The following is a 22,209-nucleotide window of genomic DNA, read 5'->3' as shown; positions in this document are numbered from 1 at the left end:
CGGGCATCGGGCTAATCTTGTTTTCTGGCAGTCTGGGAGCAGCTCTGCCAGAGGAATCAGAGTTGTCCTGTCCTCCTGTTTCTCTTTAAGAGATCTCTCTTCCGCCATCACCATGAAGAGAAGCACTGCCTCTATCATTCGGCTGATACAAAAGCAAAGTCAGCAGCGGTAAGTTGGGAGCTAAGTGACAAACAAGCAAACTTCCAGCTAGGATTGAAGGTTACATTCTGCACTCCAGGAAATTATGGTCTTTAATGAGAAAGAGGAGGAAAAAAAGCCCATGTGCCACAGAAAGTAACATTTTAACAGCGGTAACGCTGCAGGGAAGGTGTGTCACAGTGTTCAGGACCATTACCTCGTTCATGTCAGCAAAAGCAGATATGCAAGGAAATGAATAGACTCTGGAAGAAAAGCAGACTTCACATGATACATTCAACATCAGAGTCCAACTTTACAAAAGGAAATCATTAAGATTTGTTATTAATCTTATTGTTCAAAAGAGAATTAATAAATTCCTAGAAGCAAATTAAACTTGGAGAAGCTTAGAGAATATTGTATTTTAGTAATGATACATTGCCTTCACTGATTTTACTTTCAAAAGAACCACCATTAAAATGAATAAAATCTCTTTCTTAAGAGCTTAATTATTCACATATGTGATGTAAATCCTTTTCTTCAGAACATAACCCAAGTCTGTTTATAATCCTAGTTTTTCCCCTCTGCAGTAGTGACAGCACCAGTCTGTTGGTTCACAGCTTACCTTCTTTCATCCCCAAGCCTTTCATTTAGCTGGTTGAGAAATTTTCTGCAGTCCTTCAAGACAAATGACATCTTATTAAAAAACAGGCTGCATTTCCTTTGCAAAGAGTTACTCTACTGGGCTGTGTAACTTCTATTCCAGTTGTAAGTTTTTAACTAGTCAGTGTGATTCTGAAGGCCATCGGGGAAGAAACACTCAAGGTACTACAAATGGTTCAACCCAACTTACGGCCAGCAAGCCTCCAAACATAAACCACAAAAATTAACTTATTCATGCTTTAGAAGTAAAATACCTTAGAAATAGGAGTTATTTTAACAATATGCCATGTTACATTTGCCAGATTTAAAAAAAAACAAACAACCCCACCATCCACAAATAACTAAATAACTTTGTGTATATAACTTCGTGTATTCATAAAATCAGTTTTGTAGAAAATTCTTACAAGGACATCCTGACTGAACTCAAACAAAACTAGCCCCTATGCAGACTTGTCAAGCATGTTGTTTTCAAAGTAAGGACCCTCACCGTCTCAAATTCTCTATCCTTGATCTCTTTGAAAGCTTCAGCAAGATAGTTATCTTCAAACCAGTGGTGAACAAGGTCATCCCTCCATTTTTTTGTCATTAACCTACAAACTGCTTCTGAAAGGGCAACCTGAAGGTCATAATCTACATGGTAAACAGAAGCAGAGGGTAAACATCCCCCCCAGCATATCAGAGGGTTATAGCATTGCTACTCTTACACAAATACACTACACTGTCGTAGTTATTGGCTAGCTCCAGTTTCACCTAGGAAAACAGCGGAGGGCAACCGCCAAGCGTTAGCTCCAGGCATCCTCAGCTCCCCCGGCTCAGCCGGGCCAAGGCGCCGAGCGCTGCTACCCACGACGCACGCGTCTGTGTCGGGAGATGTTCCTGGGGATCAGGGAGGGGATGAGAGCAAAGCCTCATCACTAACTCACTACGATTAAGTTATATTGCACCTACCACGGTAACACCCTAGAAAGTGTTATTGCTAGGAGAAAAAACAAACAAGATTTCCCTCAAGAGGCTATAAAACTTATTAACTGAAGTTCGCACATATCGTGGCAAAGTGGTTAAAATCTGTTTTTTAAAAGACTAACAGCAAGCATACTTTGTAAACATGCAAGCTGATCTAATTACCTTTCTACATATATCAGTTCAGCTTTTCTTATTAGTCAATACCAATTACTAATACTAACCAGAAAGAATTAATGCATTGTTACACCTAACAATTTTTTATTAATATTTTCTTAAAGTACCATCTGATTTTCCTCCCCCAAACCAAACTACCTACAAGGAAATAATTTCAATTATAATTAGTCTATAATAAGCAGATGAAGTAGAGGCAGAAAACGCCAGCTTCATAAGAATAACCACTAAGCACTTCTTACCACCAACCTCCAGTATAGTTTTTGCAAGGTCTTTCCTGAAACAACATAATGCAACAAGTTAAAGTGGAAATAACTTTAACTCCTGCAGCTAAACACCTTCTTCTCTGCAACAAGAGTTGGAGGGAAAGCCACTTACGTGAGCGAGCACATCTCTTGAGACAGGGGGAATTTCTTTCTCTCCTCCCGCGGAACACTGTCGAGTATAGAGTTGAGGGTCCTCAAAGCCTTTCCCCCCACAAAGGAAGGGGCAGAACAGGAAGGGAAAGAATTCAGTAACATATTTTTCCACTTTTTATCTAATGACACGCGCTTGTGTGAGCATGTATGTGTATTTTCTTCTCCTAGTAGGAGTCTTACCTCCTGCCGCAGAGCGCAGCAAATATCTTCTTCCGTCACTAGATGCCCTAGTTCAGGTAAAAATAAATTCACCAGCTTTCTCTTCCCTATAAAAATCATTTGCAAGGTTACAGCTAGGAATGAGCTGGTCTCTGTATAAAAGACAGTTGAAGCAACTACAGTTTGTGGTGTTGAAGTAGTAAGAATACCCCAGCTGGGGATTCAGTTTTAAATAAAGCTTGGCAACCATCTAGTCCTAGACAGAAAAGGGAACTTCTAGCTCCTCTGTAAAAAAAAGCTCCAGATACTTTAACTGCTGACCTGGGTAACTATTTAAATAGGTACAGAAAGGAGAAGCCACTTACTAATCACAACAGATAAATCCATAATATACAGTTTTTGACAAAGTGGGAGGAAACCACTAGAGTATTAACCAGAACACACTTGTGCCCGCTCTGCGACCACTAGAACAAGCTACAAGGACGAATAAGCTCAGGCTACCCAGCCCACAATGTCATGCTTCATTTTTACATGACTTGTGAGCCTGGATCTCTGGGCACACGGACACTCGCTCTTCCTGAAAGCGCCTGCTCCCTGGCCCGAGTGGAAAGCCAGCTGCGGCCACCGAGAGAAATCCCGCCGCCGAAATGAGCCAGAGACAGACAGACACCCCTCCGCCTGGCCGGGACGGCTGACAGAGCTACCCTGTCATTCTGCGGAGGCGGCTGCCTTCGTCAAGGGAATAAGGTCTGCAGGCAGCAGGAAGAGGTGCGCCAGAGCAGGCTGGCCGGCCTGAACGCCTTCCGTCTGCACCACGTACTCCCAGCAAGCGAAATACTTGATGCCGATCGTTTAAGCAAGGTACCACGGCTAGATTTCCACACACCCCCCCCAGCATATTCAAAAGCAGCAAAGGGAAACAGTAAAAGGTTGTGTGCACCAATGTAAATGTTAATGAACGTTAACTGGAGGGAAATTAGCGGGAGGATTTAAAGAAAACGTTGCAGGGAGGAGGAGGTAGGGAGTGGCGGGGAGAAGAGAAAGAGTGCGAGCAGAATTAAGAAATGTGCTCCCAAGACTGAGGTTTAGGATATGTAGGAATGGCAGGGAAAACAATACTGACCTTCACTACTGCACCTGCAAATCACCTGATGGAAAAAGCAAAGGAAGACTTCATGAACACACCACAACCCAAGAACAGCCCTAATCAAAATGCTCCCACCTTTCAGGGGCTACCACAGCATAAAAAAAAATTACTGTACCCACATCAGAAAAAGCACTGCCACCTGATACAGGTATGTCACATATGGTCACCCCGATCATACAGGTTGGCATTATGCAGGGAGGGTAAAGGGAGCAAAGCACCCACTTCCCCTGGGGAATTTCAGGAGCGCTCAAGAGTGCGGTGCCCTCAGGTTCCCTGGAAAACCCACATCGTGGCATTGCTTCATAACCTATTACACATATGGGCCTATGTAAAAACACATTTTACATTTACACACTACAGTACTAGATATCATAACATATGATACCTGAAGCTGAAGTACCTCCAGGAAAATTAAAAATAAAAATTAAAAAAACCCCACACAAACCACAACATGAATTAAAAAAAAAAAAATCCCACTTCATCCTCCACAGTGAAAGCATATCAAAGAAATGGACCAGGAAGACAAAGAAATCAAATTTTTGACAAATAATTAATGTATAGAGTATTTCATATAATTTTAATGTGGTAAGTAAAGGAAGAAGAAAATTTGACTTTGCTCAAATATCTTTTATCAAGTCTCCTAAAAAGACTCATAAGCATTCAAATAAATTCTGATGCACAAATTGACACAGATCCCGTAAGCTACAGACTACGAGGCTGGGGGAACAGCTTGGGGAAAGAAGCTAAAAGTATTCTTTCTACTGAAAATTTACATCACTAGGCTTCCAATGCCTTTAAAGTAATGAATATTTAAAACAGAAACCTGAATGAAAATTGTAAGCAGCTTATTCTTTAAAAGCAAATCAGCTGTTTCAAACACCACAGGAACAAATTTCCAGGACCACCTTGGCAAAAACACTTGCACATAAGGTGCAGCTCAGCAGTGGCAGTAACTTGTTTTTAAACAAGGGCTTCAGCACAAAAACTTCCATTTACAAAATGCATCAGAATTTCTTGCATGTTTTCCTCCAAAACCAAACACTTGGCTTCATGTAAGAAAATGAGAAAATGCTGCAGCTCCACAGCAGCTTCTCCCAGGTGTGTCAAACCTCAGCCCAACGCCAGCCCAGAGCAGGCTCCTGGGCACTGCCCATCCCCACCACCTGAGCTGCCTCCCAGGCTCAGTGCTAGAGCACAAGGTCTGCATAAATTACTAAATTTTTAGCAGAAAGCTGTTAGTGAAAAATGGCTTTCTTATCCAATAAAGGCAACCCTTCTGCCCTCTTAACGTACGTACATACCAAAGCAGAGTCAAAGAAGTCTTCAAGAAGTAACATCAAAAATTTATTCTCGTTTGGGTCAATGAGGATCACAAATGTTCTTGCTCTTTCAAACCAAGATACCAGGTAAAAGTTAAAAGAATCAGTTAAAACCTGGGAAGAAGAGTTAATAATCCTTAAACTAGATATATCTGCAGGAAACTTTATGCACATAGGCAGTTTTGGGGTGGTTGTTTTTGGGGGGGGTTTTGTCCTTGAACTTCAGAATCATGTACTGTGTCAAAAGCTACACAGCATTAAGGAGCTCGAATTTTACTAGGAGTACATGAAAAGTGCCACCCTTACACCCACTCAGCAGGACTTATCCCCCTTCCCTCCCCAGACCTCCTTTTGTCCTCCTTTCTCCTCTCAAGGCACCCACTCGTGCTGCTCAGGACCTCCTCGACACAATGCACGCTGCTAGTGGCATCCTCTCCTTCCATTGCCAGATTAAAAAAAAAACCCGCAAACCCATTAAGTCAGGTAATAAGTGAAGCCACGATGTTAGCTGCTAAACTGGAAGTAATGCAATGAAAGTAAACATTATTTACCCACTTAGCTCATGCAATATATTAAAAAATACTTCATTTCTGCGTGGCCAACAAGCCATCCTCTAGCTCCCACTTCCTTGGAGTTCTTTTCCTGATACAAGCAACCTTAAATCACATTAGTAACTTGTATAAAGTATTATACTCATCTTTTCTACCAGTCCTTGCTCAATAAACAAACTCGTCCCTTCTTCAAGGTCACTTTTAAAGTAGAGCTGAATACATTTCAGCAGCAGCGAAACATTCTGGAATGCATTTTTGTCCAGCTCCTACAGAAATGGAGAGCACAGCACTTCATTAGTCTGATACCCACAGAGCTGGGCATTAAGATGGTTAAGAGTATTTACGGTACTCGCCTTTCTCAGTGCTTTGTCTAGCTGGTTGAAGAGGGATTCACTATATTTCTGGGGAGGCTCTATTTCTCCCTCTTGAAGCAGTTCGCTTATTTTCTGAAATCCCTTCCCCTTAAAGGCATCAGTGAGAAGCGACTCGAGCTGCGGAGGGAGGGGGAAGCAGACAGCTAGCGAGTAAAATAAGTGGGCATTTGAATTGTTGCAGCACTGATCGTGAGAAAATACTTGTGATGCCATTTTAAAAGTTGTAGGCTTTTTGTTTATTTGTTTTTACTTCATTTTTTTTCTCTACTTTCATTTTACTGTTACATCTGAAAGGTGAAACATCTGTCTTAATCTCCAAAAGAGACAGTCTTTGAAACTGAGGCATCTTAAAGGATAATAATAAGCAACTCCTTTAGTACACTCAGTTTGTAATTCTTACCGTGTCCCGCAACTATTACAATCATTTCTTCCCACTTACTAAGGAAGAGATTAAGGGGTCTGCTGCACTTCCCGCATTACATTAAATTACTAAAAATTCTAGGTCATCCCACATCCATCTACAAATGCACCTTTAAATATATATATATGTTGGTAAGATAAAGCTAAGGATGCATTTAAAAGAGATTTACATAGTCTTCTGGTCGGGCTGCCATGTTGCCATTCACCTCCTTATTCCGTTCTTTGCTTTTTTCTTCCTTTAAAGATAAAAGGGAAAGAAAAACACAGAAAAAAAACCCCAAAACTTTTTCTGCCTAAAAACAGAGGACCGTTTACACAACCCATCTTTCCTAAAGGGCTGTTTTTCCGTACTTCCCCCGCCCTCGCAAGGAAAGTTTCAAAATCCCCCCACGCTTCCAAACTGGAGGTTTACCGAAAGGTCTGGCCGAGCCTCACGGGTGTCCCCCCCCAGAGGTGGGAGATCACGCTGCATATCCCGTTCCTATCCGCGGGGAGCAGCGCTTACCTGGGCCATGTCACGCGTGGGGGCGGCCCGGGAGCCGCAGCCGAAGATGCTGGGGCTGCTTCGCCCCCTCTCCACGCCCCGGTTACACCCGACGTTTGGGGAAAAGAGGCTCGGAGCAGCTCCCAGCTGCTGCTCCTTCTCTCATCAAACCTCTGTCCCCCGGCTTGGGGCAGGGAGGGGAGAAGGGGGACCAAAAAAAAGCAGCGAGCCTCGCTCCCCCGCCCCGCAGCCGCAGCTGGGCGGCGGGCAGGGCCCCCGCAGCCCCTCCGAGCAGCTGGGCACAGAGGGGGGTCCGGCGCCCCGGGGAGGGGGGGCTGCTCCCTGCCGGGGAGCGGGGTCAGAGACGGTGTTTTCTGCTACGGGGCGGGGGTGGATCATTTTGCAAAACTAAGGGTAAAGTTTGCTAAATTTTGAATAGGGGACCGGAGGGGGGGGGAAGCGAGATGGGAAAACCCTTCAGGACAGGTGTGATCGTTTAAAAGCATTGACCCTAAAAACAGCACTAGGCATTTAACGGCCCGTCCCTATCACGTTATGCATACCACTTTTTTTTTTGTCTTTTTCTTTCTGAGAGCTAAAAAGCCAATCCCGCCCCCCCCCCCCCAAAAAAAAAAAAAAGCCTCATCGGCTATTTCTTCCCAAAAGAAGGCGGGAACAAAAAATACTCCCCGTAATTTTCTAACAAGCCGAATAACGCCGACCCCCAAGGCGGCGCCGGCTCTAGTTTTGCGCTTTAAACCCCGGGTGCCGCAGCGCGCACCGCGCCGGGGAGGCCCCGCGGAATTAGCGCAGAGCGCTCACCCGCGCGCCCGGCCCCACTCGAGGAGCCGGCGAGGGCGCGCGCTTGCGGCGCGGCGGGCCCTGTGTGCAACAAGCCCTTTAACTGCCCCCCGCAGCTTTCCGCCCCGAACCCACGGTTAGGGGCCGCCCCGCCGGGGCGAGGGGTACGCACCCCTCCGGCCCCGCTGCCCGGTTACGCTTCCAGACCCGGCTCAAATTTGCGGAGGTCGCGGCCCCGGCTGCTTGAAGGGGTGGGAATTCGAGCATAGACCCCCTCAGCTGCTCCCCCTCACCTCCAGGTAACCGCAGCGGAGCCCGCTTGGGGGGCGGTGGGGGAAGCAGAGCCCGCCCAGGTGCGGGGGCGGCGGCGGTGCTGCCCCGCCCGTGGGGCCGGCTGGGACCCCCACACCCACCCCGGGGGACGTCCCGACCCCATAAAAAAGCGGGAGTCGCCACCGCCGGCCACCAAAGCCCCCCGCTATGAAGCTCACCTGGGACATCAACGACCCTAAACTGCCGCAGGTACCGGGGCGGGGATGGGGATGCGGTGCAAAAATCTCCGGCCAGTTATAACGCGGGGCCAGGCGGCTTGGATACAGGGGGGGCAAAAAACCAATACCTTCTCTCTGAGCAAAGCTTCGTTTTATGGCTGTTTTACTTCTCCCACAGCTTTTCAGATGTAATTATCTGGGTCTTGACGGGCTGCATTAGTCCTTATGAAATTACTTGTAGTAAAAATCTGGATTTGATACACAGCTGTGCCCAGCTGTGTATGAACTCCTAAAAGAATCTTCAGCTCCACTGTTCGGCTGTTTTCCTTTCTCCTTTATTCCTTCTACATTCATTCTACATTCATTCTACATTCCTTCTACATTCATTCTACGTTAAAGAAATGTAGAAAAGAAGTTTGGATTGAGTGTTTTCTGCTACTATAATTCATGCTATCTAAATGTTTCCTTGGTTTGTTGATGTGACACTTCACTGCCAATGAGCACTCCGCTTTTTTGTAGTTGTGAGCTCCAAATGCATTGTTAACTCACAACTTGTTTTATCTTGGAGTTTGTTTAATTTTGTGGACCAGATGCAATTACAGAATGGCCTAATGCTGTAAATACTGGTAGCTTACCTGCATTCACTGGGCTTGCTCACAGGTGGCATATATTTATGTTAAACAAGTGTTGCAGGAACTCTTTACTTGCACTGTAAATATTTGGAGTTTAAAATCTTAGTCACTCTTTTATTGTTCTGGTAATTATATTTCAGTAAAAATATACTCCTGAAAAATATACACCTGAAAGCCATGATATCCCAGATTTAAATGTTCTTTCTCTGAACCACTATGCATATATTGGAAATATATTTGCAATGGTAAATTTTTTTATTTCTGGGTTTTTTTTTTTGGCAGCAGCCTTATTCAACTCAGATGCACTTTAAGAATCCATTCCTTAGCTAAAACTTCTAGCTTCCAGCCTGCAGGTGCATGATCCCACGACAAGGAGAACTTAATAGCATGCATGAGCAGGGTGGTTTCTGTTCTGTCTGAATGCCATCGGTGGCAGACCAGTCAGTAAGCTCTGGTAACAAGGCTGATGCCTTACAGCCGGGTAACCTCACTGCAAAGAAGCATCTGTGACAACAGACCATATTATTGCAGATCATGATGCAAAAGAAGAAAGGATCCTGATTTTCTTCTGAGACATGGAAGCTCAGACTGCCTTTCCCCTTTTATAGAACATTTCTGAATAAGCTATTGTCTCAGTAATTTTTTTTTTCCTGCTGCTTGGGTGGCCATAGAAAAAAAACACCTTTTTTTTCCCTTATGTATTTTGTAACAGGTCAAAACCATCAGTGTGCAATATCCCGCTAATACTTTCTTGCTCTCTTCCTCTCTGCCTTGCTCTCCCAACCCCGTGTGCCCTGCCACAGGAGCCCAAGCACTTCGACGCCTTCCAGGAATGGCCCGACGGCTACGTGCGCCTCATCTACTCCGGCGAGGAGAAGAACGCGCAGAGACACCTCAGCGGCTGGGCCATGCGCAACACCAACAACCACAACTGCCAGATCCTCAAGAAGTCCTGCCTGGGGGTGGTAGTGTGCGCCCGGAGCTGCGCGCTGCCCAGCGGAGCCAGGCTGCAGCTTCGCCCCGCCATATGCGACAAGGCTCGGCAGAAGCAGCAAAGTGAGAGGCATCCGAAGGGAGGCGGGACGCCCAAGGCAACCCGTTTCTTTCAGCTGATTTCTAAGCTCGCATCACCCATTGCAATGAGTGTGTCGAATATATTCGGTTCTAAATCTCATCAACATCTGTCTGTCTCTAAATATTTTAGGGGAAATGGATCTACAGTCCCTTCACTCGTTGGCATTTATACCAAATATACAGCACTAGTCTGCACGATTCGGTTACACTCAGTAGTCTATGTTGTGTTTCCTTGAATACCATATTTTAATCTGAATTTCAGTGAAGGCTGCTCTTGAGCTCTGTTTACTCTCAGATGACACCCTCACTTTTAACCGTTGTCTTCAGTAGTTTCTTCCTCTCTATTCGCAGAGAAAGCCTGCCCGAACTGTAACTCAGCCCTTGAGCTGATTCCTTGCCGAGGACACAGTGGCTATCCAGTCACTAACTTCTGGAGGCTTGATGGCAAAGCAATATTTTTCCAGGTAAAAAGCATGCATACACACGTGCACACACACATATAAAGATTACATCTATGTATAAAAATTATATCTATACGTACATAGAGATTTCTTCCCCTCTCCCCTTTTTTTCTTTGTGTAACACTGAGCACAGTGGATTTCTGCTCCGTGACTGAATTCCTCTGTAGTACAAACATGGCAAGAACAAATAAAACAATAACACTTGGCTGTCTTTTTAAAAGCAGTACTTGAGGGTTAACTATATTAAATTTTAACTATAACGTCGTTACAGATGTCTAAAATTCTCCTGATTACAGTACACAAATATGAGTAAAAGGGTTGCCCTGCACACTGGCATGTCTGACCACTGAATCTCACCAAGGACCTAATATTTATTTTCTGTTAAATAAATGGGAAAGGAAAGCCTCACTTCAATTGCACAAATTTGAGTGTGAAAATTCCACTTCATGTGAAATAACCTTTGATTTTTAAAAGAATTTTAAACCTTGCCAGGAAAAAGGAAATTTAGAAAGATAAAATTTGAAATTTCATGTTGATTTGTTCTTCTTTAGCAACATTAGGACAAAAGTTTCACAAAAAGCTTCTGTTTCATAGAAGAGATTACATTCTCTGTTGGATGATTTGATTTTTTTTTTTTCTCCTGACCCAAACTGCAGTGAATTCTGTTCTCCAGTCAGTAAATGGAGGCAAGCTGGCCACATTCCCAAATTCTCACATGGGTTTTGGTGGGTGTTTCTTATTCAGATAGTCTTACAGACATGCAAAACCTGAAGATTTTTTCCATCAAAATAGATAATAAATCCTCACTTAGAAGATAATTGTTATTTGAGAAAGGACAGCATTTTAAAAGCAGTTTTAAGTTTCCTACGTTGTATTAGGGACTATATGCAGGTTCATGTAGGGAAATACAATGGGTAAGGCCCTGTAGAATATATTGTTTTATCATATGTCAATAGAGCTTTGGATACATAAATCTGTGCAGCCACAGATGTTTCAAAGCATCTTTGGATGGCTTTCCAGGGTATATTTTTCAGTCCTACTCAAGATGGCATTTATTGTTTTCAGAGTAGAGAATATTTGTCATCTGGTGGTGTCAAAAATCTTTAAAGCCTATTTATGCTGTTTTAGCAGCGGCTATTATAAAGCAGAACTGATATCCTGGACTGCAGAAAACCAACCAAACTAAATTTATAATCCTTTTTTTTTTTCCCTCTTGGTTCTGATCAACTACTCCTGAATGTCACAGATGTAGGTAACACCTTTGCTCCTTCATCACCCAGCCTTGTAGCTCTGCAGTCCTCACTGACTTCTCCCTCACTTCTTACTTCTATCTACCTGCAAATCATGATGTATTTTAATTTTCTAAAATGTAATCTCTCCTCTTTCTTTAATTTCTCCTCCCTGTTCTCTTGTGCCAAACTGTAGAACATGCTGTGGCTGTCATTCTCCTTACTGCATTTTCTCTTCTTTTACTGCCGTCCAGTTCACATCTAATTCTTTGTTAATCCTAATTTAGGCTAAAGGAGTCCATGACCACCCCAGGCCAGAGAGTAAGTTGGAGGCAGAGGCAAGACGAAGTGCAATTAAGAAGCAAATATCCTCTTCTCACCATTCCCAGAAAAAGAGACCTCTAAACTCAGAAGTAAGCCAAAGTCATTAGTCAACTAAAAAGGTGTTATAAGTGAAGATTTTTAGTCAATTAAAAAGGTGTCATAAGCATGTACTGGGGATCCCAGAGAAAATCAAAACTTTACATGATGCTACATCTGTTCATTTGGGGCTGAAATGAGCTATAGCACAAGTGTTGAGAAGTATACATGTGTGTGGGCAGTATCAACTCCCAAATCTCAAATGTCTACTTGTCCTCTGCAGGCAGGAAGGTACCACGACAGTGGCGGCTATGTCAATAACCTACAGAATCTGCCCTGCATGGATGGCCCAGAAGGAGTTGGTATCATTGCAGACACCAATTTTTCGATTCCAGCTCAGTCTTACCCTTCGCTGCAAAACAACACTGACCTCTACAAAACATCTTACGACTCGGCCAGCTTCCAAGAGGACCAGCTATCACTATACCCAAAGTACCCCAATCCAAGGATCTGTGTGCCCAGGCCATGCAGCTACGAGTTTGGAGTCCCTACCTTTATAAGCTCCGGCCCTTACCCAACATTTTACAAAGATCTGACAAGTCCTGCCATTGAGGCCGACCCCCTTGGTTTGAATGGATCTCCCTACAACGCTGTGACCGCCCATGATAAGAGCTTTGATAATCCTAGCAGACATTACGGGCTGAAACCAGCTTGGGGGAAAACTGGCAACGGAGACCGGAGTGACTACGGACAGATGCAAACAAGCGTGAACCACTCTTACTATGGTGGGGACTACCCCTGCAGGTATGGTCCCAGCCCCTCTCCCATAGCCCCGCCATTGCAAACTGTCATCACAACCACCACCAAGGTGTCCTACCAGGCCTACAAGCCATCTGCGCTGAAATACAGCAACAACCTCTGCGATATGAAAAATCTTCAGAGCTATACCCACGTGGCAGAAAATGTCTCGGGCGCTATCTATTCAGGGATGAAGATTCAAGAAGACTTTGGGATGATAAAGTCGGCATTGCTCTACCAGCATGACCCAGTCCCCACGAAGTCTGAACCAGCCGAGAGCATGGAGACCTATCGGTATGGGCCACTGCCAGGGAACAGCTATGCTGAGCAGGAAGGCCAGACCTTAAGGTTTGAGAATGCCGAGTATTGACTAAATGTTGCCTAAATGGCAAATAGATGCAAATGGAAAAATACATTCTCGTGCTGTCCATGTGCATGCTAAGCCCAGTGGTTTGGGATTTGAGGAGAAGTGAGGAAGCAGTACATCACAACAAATTATCCCCAGAAAGTGCCTTTCTAGAGCTGTGCTGAGTGAACATATTTCACACAATTTCAGACCAACCCCACCTAATCTCTAAAATGGCACAAGGAGCCGAGCCCTAAACATGCCTGGGAGAAGGCAACATGGAGGCACGGCACCTCTGGAGGTCAACAGCATCCTCTGACGGGGGGTGCAATCTGCTTCTAGCCACAACTCCTGCCAGGTGCCTCCAGCTTTGAGAGAAAATGCTCCATCTGTTAAAAAAAAAAAAAAGCTCACCAGGTAGTGGGGGGGGAGGAAAAGATAAAGGAAAGTGGCTATAGATTATAGTCAACTGAAAGAAATTACAGAAAATGGAAGAAATAAAAGTAACAAAAGCAAGGCAATTTGCAGAATAATTCACCTGAAGGGTCAGTTCACCTGCTGTGATCCATTTAATGAATGGAAAGACCAGCTAGCTAGGTTTCTCTGAAGTAAGAAATGAAAAACCTACACACTAACTTCATGTTGCTTTTTGATCCCCTGAATCAAGAGTGCAGACAGTCCAGCCTTTCTATGCAAAATGGAAAGCCCAGGCATCGACCCACCACCACCAAGAACTGACCCCCTGCAACACTTCATCTGGAGGCAAGAAGGCTCAGGTGAGCCCCCCCAGGATGCCCGGCATCGCGGGGGTGTCAGGGTTGCATATATGGTCCTGAAAATCAACATGGAAACTGCTTTTTGTCGAAAGGGGTCAGGCAAGCTGGTCAGACCAATACTGCACGGGTATCACTGTAGAAATTCGCTTTACCCACGAACACAACTCCATCCTGTCTAAAAATGCAATAGCCCAGCTGCTTAGCAGTACAGGCCAGCGTTGAACGTGTGCCTTCCTGGCTTGCCCTTCTGTACTGCATCTCCATTAGATCTTTCTCCTTCCTCCAAGGGACTTCTAGTCGTTCCCTCTGCAATCATAACTCCCCATGACAGCACTGTTCTCCTGGAAAAGAAGCAACCAACAATCTGAGAGGTCAGAAAAAAATCACAATTTCTAGACACCCCAAGCTAAACAACAAGAGCATAAGGATGTGTACCCCCAGATTCTTAGCTAGTTGAACTAACTCTCCAGTAGGCCAGGAAGAAGAGGAAATGGAGGAGTACTGCTGGTTTAAAACTTGGGTATTTTGAAAGCTGCCTAGTACTGGGGAATGGAACCCAAACCCGAACTATGCATGCCGAGCAAGGGAGCTATGTAGACACAGGGGATAGATTCTGCCATCCTGACCAATCATCATTATTAAGTTACCAAGTACCTTTAACTTTCTGGACACGCAAGTATTTGTGAAAAATCTGGTTTATGTGTATTTTTGCTATGTTTTGAGTAACAGCATGCTACTGTGCCCTTTCAGTAAACATTAAATCATGGTTTAGAAACGAAGCACCATGTAAACTAATGTAAGCAGCTGGCTAGTTGGCTTCAACGTGCGGAATCTTGTACTGCTATCATCAAACCGCTAAACAAATCTTACTTGCAGAGCATGGTGTACAAATATCAGAGTTTTTAAAATCATCTTTTCTGGTGCAGTGTTTTTTCCTTCTTTTTCTATTTTTATGAAAACAATGTGCTCAATCTGATAAGTGAGATTGAGCCCCACAGGAATTTAGCTAGTAGCACCCTACTTCAGTAGTAGATTGTTCAGCATTTTAAAAATTCAAGCCATGTGAAACTGGAATTTACAAAAAGACTAAATGAATTCATCTGCAGCAAGCTTGCCTTGTCTTTTTGGGTAGTTGCTGTATACCTCACTTGGATCTTGTTAAACTCTCATGGCAACTCTTGTATCAGGTGTTTGAAATTACTGACAAAAACAGATGCAGGTGAGCAACATCAGTTTGATAATTAGCCCACACACTAACCTTAAAAAAAAAAAAAAAAGGGGGTGGGGGAAATAGTTACCACCGAGAGACTGCTGCAAAGTTTTAGAGTTCAGGAATATATATACATATATATATATATAAAAAATATATTTATAATTTATACATATATTTATACATATAAACTATGTCTGTTTACAGAACTGAGAATTCTCATCTGTACTCCAAATCATATTGAGGCATTTGGTGTGTAGAATAAAAATTAAGATTTATGGCCTTCTAAGTTTAAAATAAAAAGAAACATATTGGAGGGGAATAAGGTCAAATAAAATGACTAAAAAATCTGGAAAGATTCACAGCAGATGCAAAAGTCAAAGAAAATTTTAAAGGTGTAAGTTGGTCCATTTTATATTGATTTTATAGGAGTTAGACAACCACAACTCAAGCTTCAAGTGTATTAAGACAAGCTGTGGGGGTTTTGTGCTGTTAATATTACTAGTATAAAACTTGTCACTGTAGCTGTATACTTAAATCATTATGCTATGTTCTTAAACACAAGCTTTTAAGCAGTTTTGTACATCAGTTAAGAAAATGAAGCTAATTGTGTTAAGATGCTACTTTTTGGGTGTGGACTTACTTCTAATAAACACGACAGCTGTTTAAGCACAGTAAAAAAACTACGGTAGCGATTACCTCACTGCATCATCTGTAGCACTAGAACAAATAAAACCACTCTAAAGGTTATTGCAGTCTTTCTTCACTTTGCTTCCTTTCATGCACAAGTGTCTGGGACAAGATAGCTGTACGTTACACTTTTCAGATAAAAGATCAGATGGATAAAGTCTAGTGCTGTACATAGTTTTCTCTCCAAAATATATAAAAGTAAAGGCCATGGGAGCTTTTGTAACAAAAAAGCTGAAATTGAATGCCTCCTTGTTGATTTATATAGCTGCAGAATTTACTTTAAAAGCCTGTTTCTCAGGCAAAGCAGCATCCTGAAGAAAGATGTGGTCCCTTTTGTCCCTGAGTAAGCAGCTTCTCTTCCATTAATCAGCCCCTTCAAGCACTGTTTCTGGTCCTGCCTCGAGTGCGTGAGAGGAGGAGCCCCTTGCCAGCCTGCGTCCTGTGCTGCAGCAGACGTCTTCACCTAACAAATTCCAGTTGTTATGGCAAAGCCACGGGGGGGGGGGGGGGAAAGGTGTTTTCAAACCTTGGCCACCTATGGCTGCGGCTTCACAGAGACTATAAGATGGTGAAGTACCGTCTGTCCCCATGCAGAGGCTGCCCTTTGTACTGAAACAGCAGCCTCTTAATGGCAAAGCTTAAAAGCCCAAGCGTTGAATGGATGCCTCCCAGAGACAAGAGGCTGCGAGACTATGTTTTTCATAGCTCACACCGAACGCAGTCACAGAATCATTCACATTGGAAAAGACCTTTAAGATCGAGTCCAACCATATGTGACAGTCATATGTCACACACCTGATGGGTGCACCTAGATGTGGGCATAATTTCGTGGTCCTATCTCCTCCTGCTGGGAGGACAGAGCCTGGCACACTGTCCCACTCCATGGCCACATGTGTCCACCTGGTCCCGCCAGAGACCTCTGGTGAGAGTCTGAACAACTTGCTTAGCCCTTGCTCCTCTTCTAAAAGCAGGCTACCTCTGGGCTTTTCAAGTACACTAAATGCTATAAACAAGGTGTGCAGAAACTTGGCTGGTTTGGGCTTACTGAGCTTGAAGTAGTTGATCTCTTCATTTTGGGGTACAGACTATCACCTTTAAAGACAGAGGCAAGCTTTCCTCTGAGGTCTACAGGTGGAAACCAGAGCTACTCCATAGACACTGATGGTGCAACAAGAGCAGAACATGATTTCTGAGACTTTTTCTTTTCCTGGGCGTTTTCTGGGATTTTTCTTCTGGATTTCCAGTGTTTTTCTTTGTGTCTTTTTAGGGGGAGGCTATCTAATACAACCGAGCTTCTCCCATTCACAGAAGCAGATCGTGTTTCCTGAGGAACGCCATTTAGCAGGATGCACAATGCAGTTCTAGAGGTGCGTTGAGGAAAGTTCACGTCATTCCCATCCTTATGAGTAGCAGTCACATGCACATAAAAAGGGAAGAGCGGGGGACCTTCAGGGTTGGAGTAGTTCCTCCCAACACACAGAGTGGAACGTTAGTCCAGGCCTGTGAAAACCCCTCTGCCTGAGAAGTAATGAGGCCGGTGTACGGTGGTGTCCCACGTCTGGACAGCTGCCTTCGGTGCTGTAGCTGCATAAATACCTGCCTGCCACTCACCAGCAAAGGAAGGGTGAACCTGTTACCGCTTATGTGGTGCTGCAGTTGGGACTGTGTAAAATGGAGAGTGCATTTCAACACGAGACCTCCGTGGGCTTGCAAGAGTCCATGATGTGGCATGAAGATCAGTGGGGTGATACAGGTGAGAATAAGTATCGCACGGAAACATCGCCCGTTTGGCTCAAACTCCTTCAAACAGACAGAAACCAAAGTTTACACAGCCCCTATTAGCTTCACCACGCGCGTGCTGGCGCTTGCGAGGGCGTTTGGGAGAGGCCGGTTTCGGGTACGTAGGCTGGCACTTGAGCAAAGCATCGACACCTTTAGGAACCACAACCGAAGAAGGTTCTTTCAACAGAAAATTAGCAGCGAGCCTGCTCGTGGTGGTGTGTAAAATGAGCAGGGAAGCAGGTGCGTGAGGATGTTCTTGGAGGCCCTTTCGCAAGGCTCCCAAACACCGCTGCAGCTCCTGGGCCCCTCCCTTCCAGCCCGTTGCCTTTCCTTCGGTTTCCCGGTTCATGGCGAGCACACCGCACGGCCCCTCTCTCCTGTCTTTCAGGACAAAACGAAAGAAACTTAACCCCGTTAAGTGACTGGGTTGCAGCGCTCGTCCCGCAGCTCCGCGCCATGCCGCAGTTTGCCTTAAAGACCGGCAAGTTCCGCCTGCGGCCGCTCTGCCTTCCCGCGCGTGAAGTGCCGGCAAGCGCGGCGGAAAGCACCAACAGTTGACAGGCCCCAGGGAGCGGAATTCGGGCTGAAGTGCTGCACCTCTGTAAAACTAACACTGAAATTACTGTAACATCAGACCCCTCGCTCGTGCCACCTCACCTATAGGTGACTGTAATCAGACTGGAAATGCCCCAGAAGCAACCGAGAACGTTGTCCCAGGGACTTCCCAGATAAGAGCATTAAGGCAGCTGTAGCCTCCTTCCACAGCCTAATGTCTCCGGAGAAGGGATTAGTTTCACGACCTCACGGGCCACCGGACACCCAGACACAGAAGCACAGCAAGACCCCGGACGCCTGACCTTGGCCCCACGGCCCTGCAGGGGAAGGTAGCTGCAGGGGTATCCCTGGGAGTTGGGTGGCAGCACCAGAGGAGGAGGAGGGAGCCCATCACTGGGAAGGGGGGGCAGCGGTGGGACGAGGCTCCGCTCAAGACGGGAAAGGACAGGACACAAGGGCAGGGAGGGGACATCGCAGGGTAACTGCTGCAGTGTTCCCACTGACGGTGGAGAGGTACTTCCACGCGCATAATGTATATGTGCGATAGTGTTCAAACATGACCTTACGGACGAAGGCACGGTTAAATGCTTCGCTATGTATAATCAACTCCTGTCGAACCTCTGCCTAAATTCTGCCCGTATGGGTGATAAGACCTTCTTCCCTTCTCACGTCCAAGTCTCACCTTTGAACTTCATTTACCTGGGAGGCACCGTTGATGTTTTATTTCAATAAAGGAAATGGGCATATTCTGTTTCAGAAAAATATAATGTTGTTTTCTTGTACTTTCATTTCAGCGATGTATGAGTGGTCAAATCCTTTGGATTCCAGAAAACCGATTCCCATAGCCCCGCGTTCCACCCAGTTGACTTGAGGTAGAATCAATTAATCTGTCAACGGTGCTTAAACCATCACAAAGTTACCACACCAGTTAATGAGGAAAGGGGGGTGGCGGGGGGGAAGGTATAATTAAGACAGTTTCCTGTTTTCACTCAGCGAGTCTGAGCTGCCAGCTCGGTGAAGCAGATATGAATCTGAACTTCTAAAACAATCTTCTGCCTTTCCCTCCATGGTGCCACTACTAGTTACCGTGTTGGAAAGATCTTCTTCTTTTGTTGCCCCTTGCGCTCAAGAACATTAAAAAATCGAAAGTTCAAACTAATGTTGTGAATTTAAGCTTAAAGCAAGACTTCACTGCCAAAACTACTCTCCAGCTCAGTCACTAAATATACAATTTTTATTAACAACGCCTTCTGTGCACACTGGAGAAATGCCGGTTGCAAAGGGCCAAGAAGAAACTTTATGACTATTTTTAGAATAGAAATATGTTATTACACATATAGCATTCAAAGTTTCCCCCCCTGCATCCATATTAGCAACCTGCATTTTAATACATCACTTACAATAAATAATAATTAAAGAAAACCCCCACACTAGGGAAAAAAACCCTTCAGACTTCATCACAGCTATGAATGTTACAGCTAGGCATTTCCGTACCAACCCTATGTACGCCGTGGCTTAGCTGATGGCTTTATTTAATACATAATTATCATTACCAACAACGATAGTAAAGCCATCCTCGGGACGATCTCGCGTGTTTCGGCGGGACCTCCAGAAAGCACGTGGCGTGGCTCCTGCCCTCGCGCAGGCTCTGGAGCACCCCCGCTCGCCTGCTCACAGAGTTTTGGCTTCTCGCCGCTTTCCACCTTCTCTGCTGCTCTGGTCCGGGCCCCCCCCGAACTGCATTGGCACACCGGGCCCGGCGTCTCCTCCACGTGTCCCCACACCCACGCAGGTGTGCGCGCGCCCGCGCCCGTCTGCTGCGCTCCATGACCACGGCGAGAGGGGCGGGGCCAGCGGCAGGCCCCTCCCGCCGCCCCGCGCCGTCGCCTCGGCGACGAGGCAGAGCGGCCCAGCGGCTGTTGGTGGCGGGAGGCGGCGGCGGGCGGGCCGGGGGCACGGCGGCACGGCGGCACGGCGGTACGGCGGTGGGGAGGGCCGCCCGGCTGGCACCGCCCGCAGCGCTGCAGTGAGTGGGCGGCCGCGCTCGGTTGGCGGTGGGGAGGGGACCGGGTCCCCAGCGGGGGCGGTGGGCGTTCTGAACCGGTGTCTGTTCGTGGGGCGAGGGCGGTTGCAGGGTCGCACCGGGAAGAAGGAGCTGCCGGTTTAGGCCGGAGCGGGAGCAGGAGGAACCCGGGGTCCGTCGTTTAGTCCCTGAAGAGGATGGTCTCTCCCAGCCCCCAGGGCTGATTTGAGATCGGCCGGGTCACTAATGGCCTTGCCTCGCGTGTATGAGGAGCTAGCCGGGGCTTGGGCGCAAAAGGTGCAGCGTGTGGAGGCGGGGACCCTGCCTGCTGTGGCTCCAGTAGGGCAGGTCCCGGCCTTGACAGGCTGACCCGTGTTCGGGGCTAATGAGTGGAGATGAATTTTTGTTTGTGAGAAGCTGGATGAAACTTCCAGGCCAGGCGGTCTTGAGTTGCACAGCCCGAGTAAGTGAGAGGAGGCTGGTGCTGCCCTTTCTGCCATGAGCATATATTAAGGGAAGTAACCACACGTTCTTGGGGGATAACTGAATGTCATCAGGTGAAACTAAAACCAGCATGGAAATGGCCATTGATTGAAACTTACAGTGGTCTGGAGATGTTGAAAGATGAGTAGTCTGTGTTCCTTCTGGACACCGCCCGAGGCTGGTGACTTGAAAGTCCGGCAGCAGGTCCCACTGAAACCGTTACTGTCCTGAAACGGGCTGTGCTGCTCACTGTGTTGCGGGAAGAGGTTTCATGGCAGGTGTGGGAAGAGGTAACCTTGCTGGCACGGAGTGGCAGCATCCCAGGCAGGTCACTGTAGAAACGTCCTGAGAAAGTTTGTGTGGGTCATTTTGGTTTGAAACCAAAGCTGGCTGGGAACAAAGCAAGCGAAAATATTTCCAGCAAACTGGAGTTCCTGCTTTTGGATATGCCCCATCCTGAATACATGATACAAATAAGTGAAACAACATATTAGACTTTTGAAGAGACTTTTTAAAGAAATTTATTTAAGGCAGTATATTTGAAAGTACAAATATTTATTGTCAATGTTATTAACTTTTTCCTTCCAGCTGAGCAATCATGCTTTTAAATAACTGCTGGTCTTTGATTAGAGTAATGGATTTGTAGTTAATCTCCAGAAGTGGATCCACCTCTCATGGGACCCGATTACTGTCAGCTTTAGTAATATACAGTCACTGCAAAGAAGGTTCTTGTAGCAACAATTTGTTTGTTGGTTTGGTTTTTTTTTTTAGCTTTTAAAATTTGTATCAGCATACATTCTGTAGAGTGCAATACTGCCAGTTTTGGTCATTGAGAGCAGTACCATGTTCTTTGAACAGTTTTGATCATTTCAGCAGTAACTGTAAACAGGTTGGTGAAATTGGGTTCGAAGTGTTTTGCTTATCTGTATGGGAGGTCTTCATTGGGTCATCTATTCTAGTTTGTATTTTAATTTGAGGTTAGCCTGTTTTTCTTTAACGTGCAAATTTAAAACTTTTGGTAATGCATAATACTTGTAGAGCAGAAATGCAGATGACTTGCTGTTATTCATTACATTTTAAAACGTAATTCAGACATTAATTTAAGGTTGTTGCTAGTGCTTAAAATAAAATACCAGTAATACAGTAAAAGTGAAAATTTGCTCAAATTATTTAGTACTTGTTCAGATTCTCAAAATTTACACAAATTACTATATTCCTTCAAGCTGTTGTATTTTGTCCTCTATTTGTCCCCTGCTTTAATCCTTCCATAAGCCTGTGTGAAGAGATTATGGGCAGTATGTCGTCAAGAGTATAAAATAAGCTGTTGTTTACAGTAGGATTTCTCTTTTCAGTTTGGTAGTTGACTATTGTGACAACTTTACATTTTAAAGCTTCATATCCCTGAGGAAATAATATCACACAAGCTTTAGGATGGGAAAGGCCATTTCAGAGGCATGTGTTAACCAGAAGAGCTAGACTGAGCCCTTGCTTTTCTCCAGGTTGCTACAAAAGAGAAAACTGAACTGCAAATTTGAAAAAAAAAAAATTGAGACCGCAGAGAAAAAAATGCATACCCAAGCTGGCTCCGTGTGGTGCAAAGTACGAAGTGTGCAAAAGTCTGTCGTAAAATACGAATCTCTAGAGCATTTATGTTCTAACTCATCATGCTCTGTAATTGCAGTAAGAGTGAAAA

General features: G+C 45.3%; 2 protein-coding genes across 2 annotated transcripts in view; one reads left to right on the top strand and one right to left on the bottom strand.

Moving 5' to 3' along the window:
- SYCP2L (synaptonemal complex protein 2 like) overlaps positions 1-6,395 on the bottom strand; it is a gene marked incomplete at its 3' end in the record, with an annotated part of 28,471 nt that extends 22,076 nt beyond the window's left edge. The window contains exons 1-10 of the mRNA XM_081996457.1: positions 5,881-6,395; positions 5,683-5,793; positions 4,959-5,090; positions 3,634-3,658; positions 2,532-2,617; positions 2,311-2,399; positions 2,175-2,209; positions 1,286-1,428; positions 761-813; positions 356-401 (exon numbers count right to left, since the gene is read on the bottom strand). Of these exons, the coding sequence (XP_081852583.1) occupies positions 356-401; positions 761-813; positions 1,286-1,428; positions 2,175-2,209; positions 2,311-2,399; positions 2,532-2,617; positions 3,634-3,658; positions 4,959-5,090; positions 5,683-5,793; positions 5,881-6,114 (954 nt within the window). The 5' untranslated portion in view covers positions 6,115-6,395. The remainder of the gene's footprint in view (positions 1-355; positions 402-760; positions 814-1,285; positions 1,429-2,174; positions 2,210-2,310; positions 2,400-2,531; positions 2,618-3,633; positions 3,659-4,958; positions 5,091-5,682; positions 5,794-5,880) is intronic.
- A 1,691-nt stretch (positions 6,396-8,086) lies between these two features.
- GCM2 (glial cells missing transcription factor 2) lies at positions 8,087-13,021 on the top strand (the record flags this gene model as incomplete). The annotated part of the gene is made up of 5 exons (XM_082014936.1): positions 8,087-8,128; positions 9,533-9,785; positions 10,155-10,267; positions 11,781-11,906; positions 12,137-13,021. 5 exons carry the CDS (start codon positions 8,087-8,089, stop codon positions 13,019-13,021), a joined length of 1,419 nt encoding a protein of 472 aa, XP_081871062.1.
- Between the last annotated feature and the right edge of the window lie 9,188 nt (positions 13,022-22,209).

This window comes from Phaethon aethereus (genome assembly GCF_964289735.1).
Source record: "Phaethon aethereus genome assembly, chromosome: 2".
Classification (NCBI taxonomy): Eukaryota; Metazoa; Chordata; class Aves; order Phaethontiformes; family Phaethontidae; genus Phaethon; species Phaethon aethereus.
This window is presented reverse-complemented; position numbering and strand designations above follow the sequence as displayed.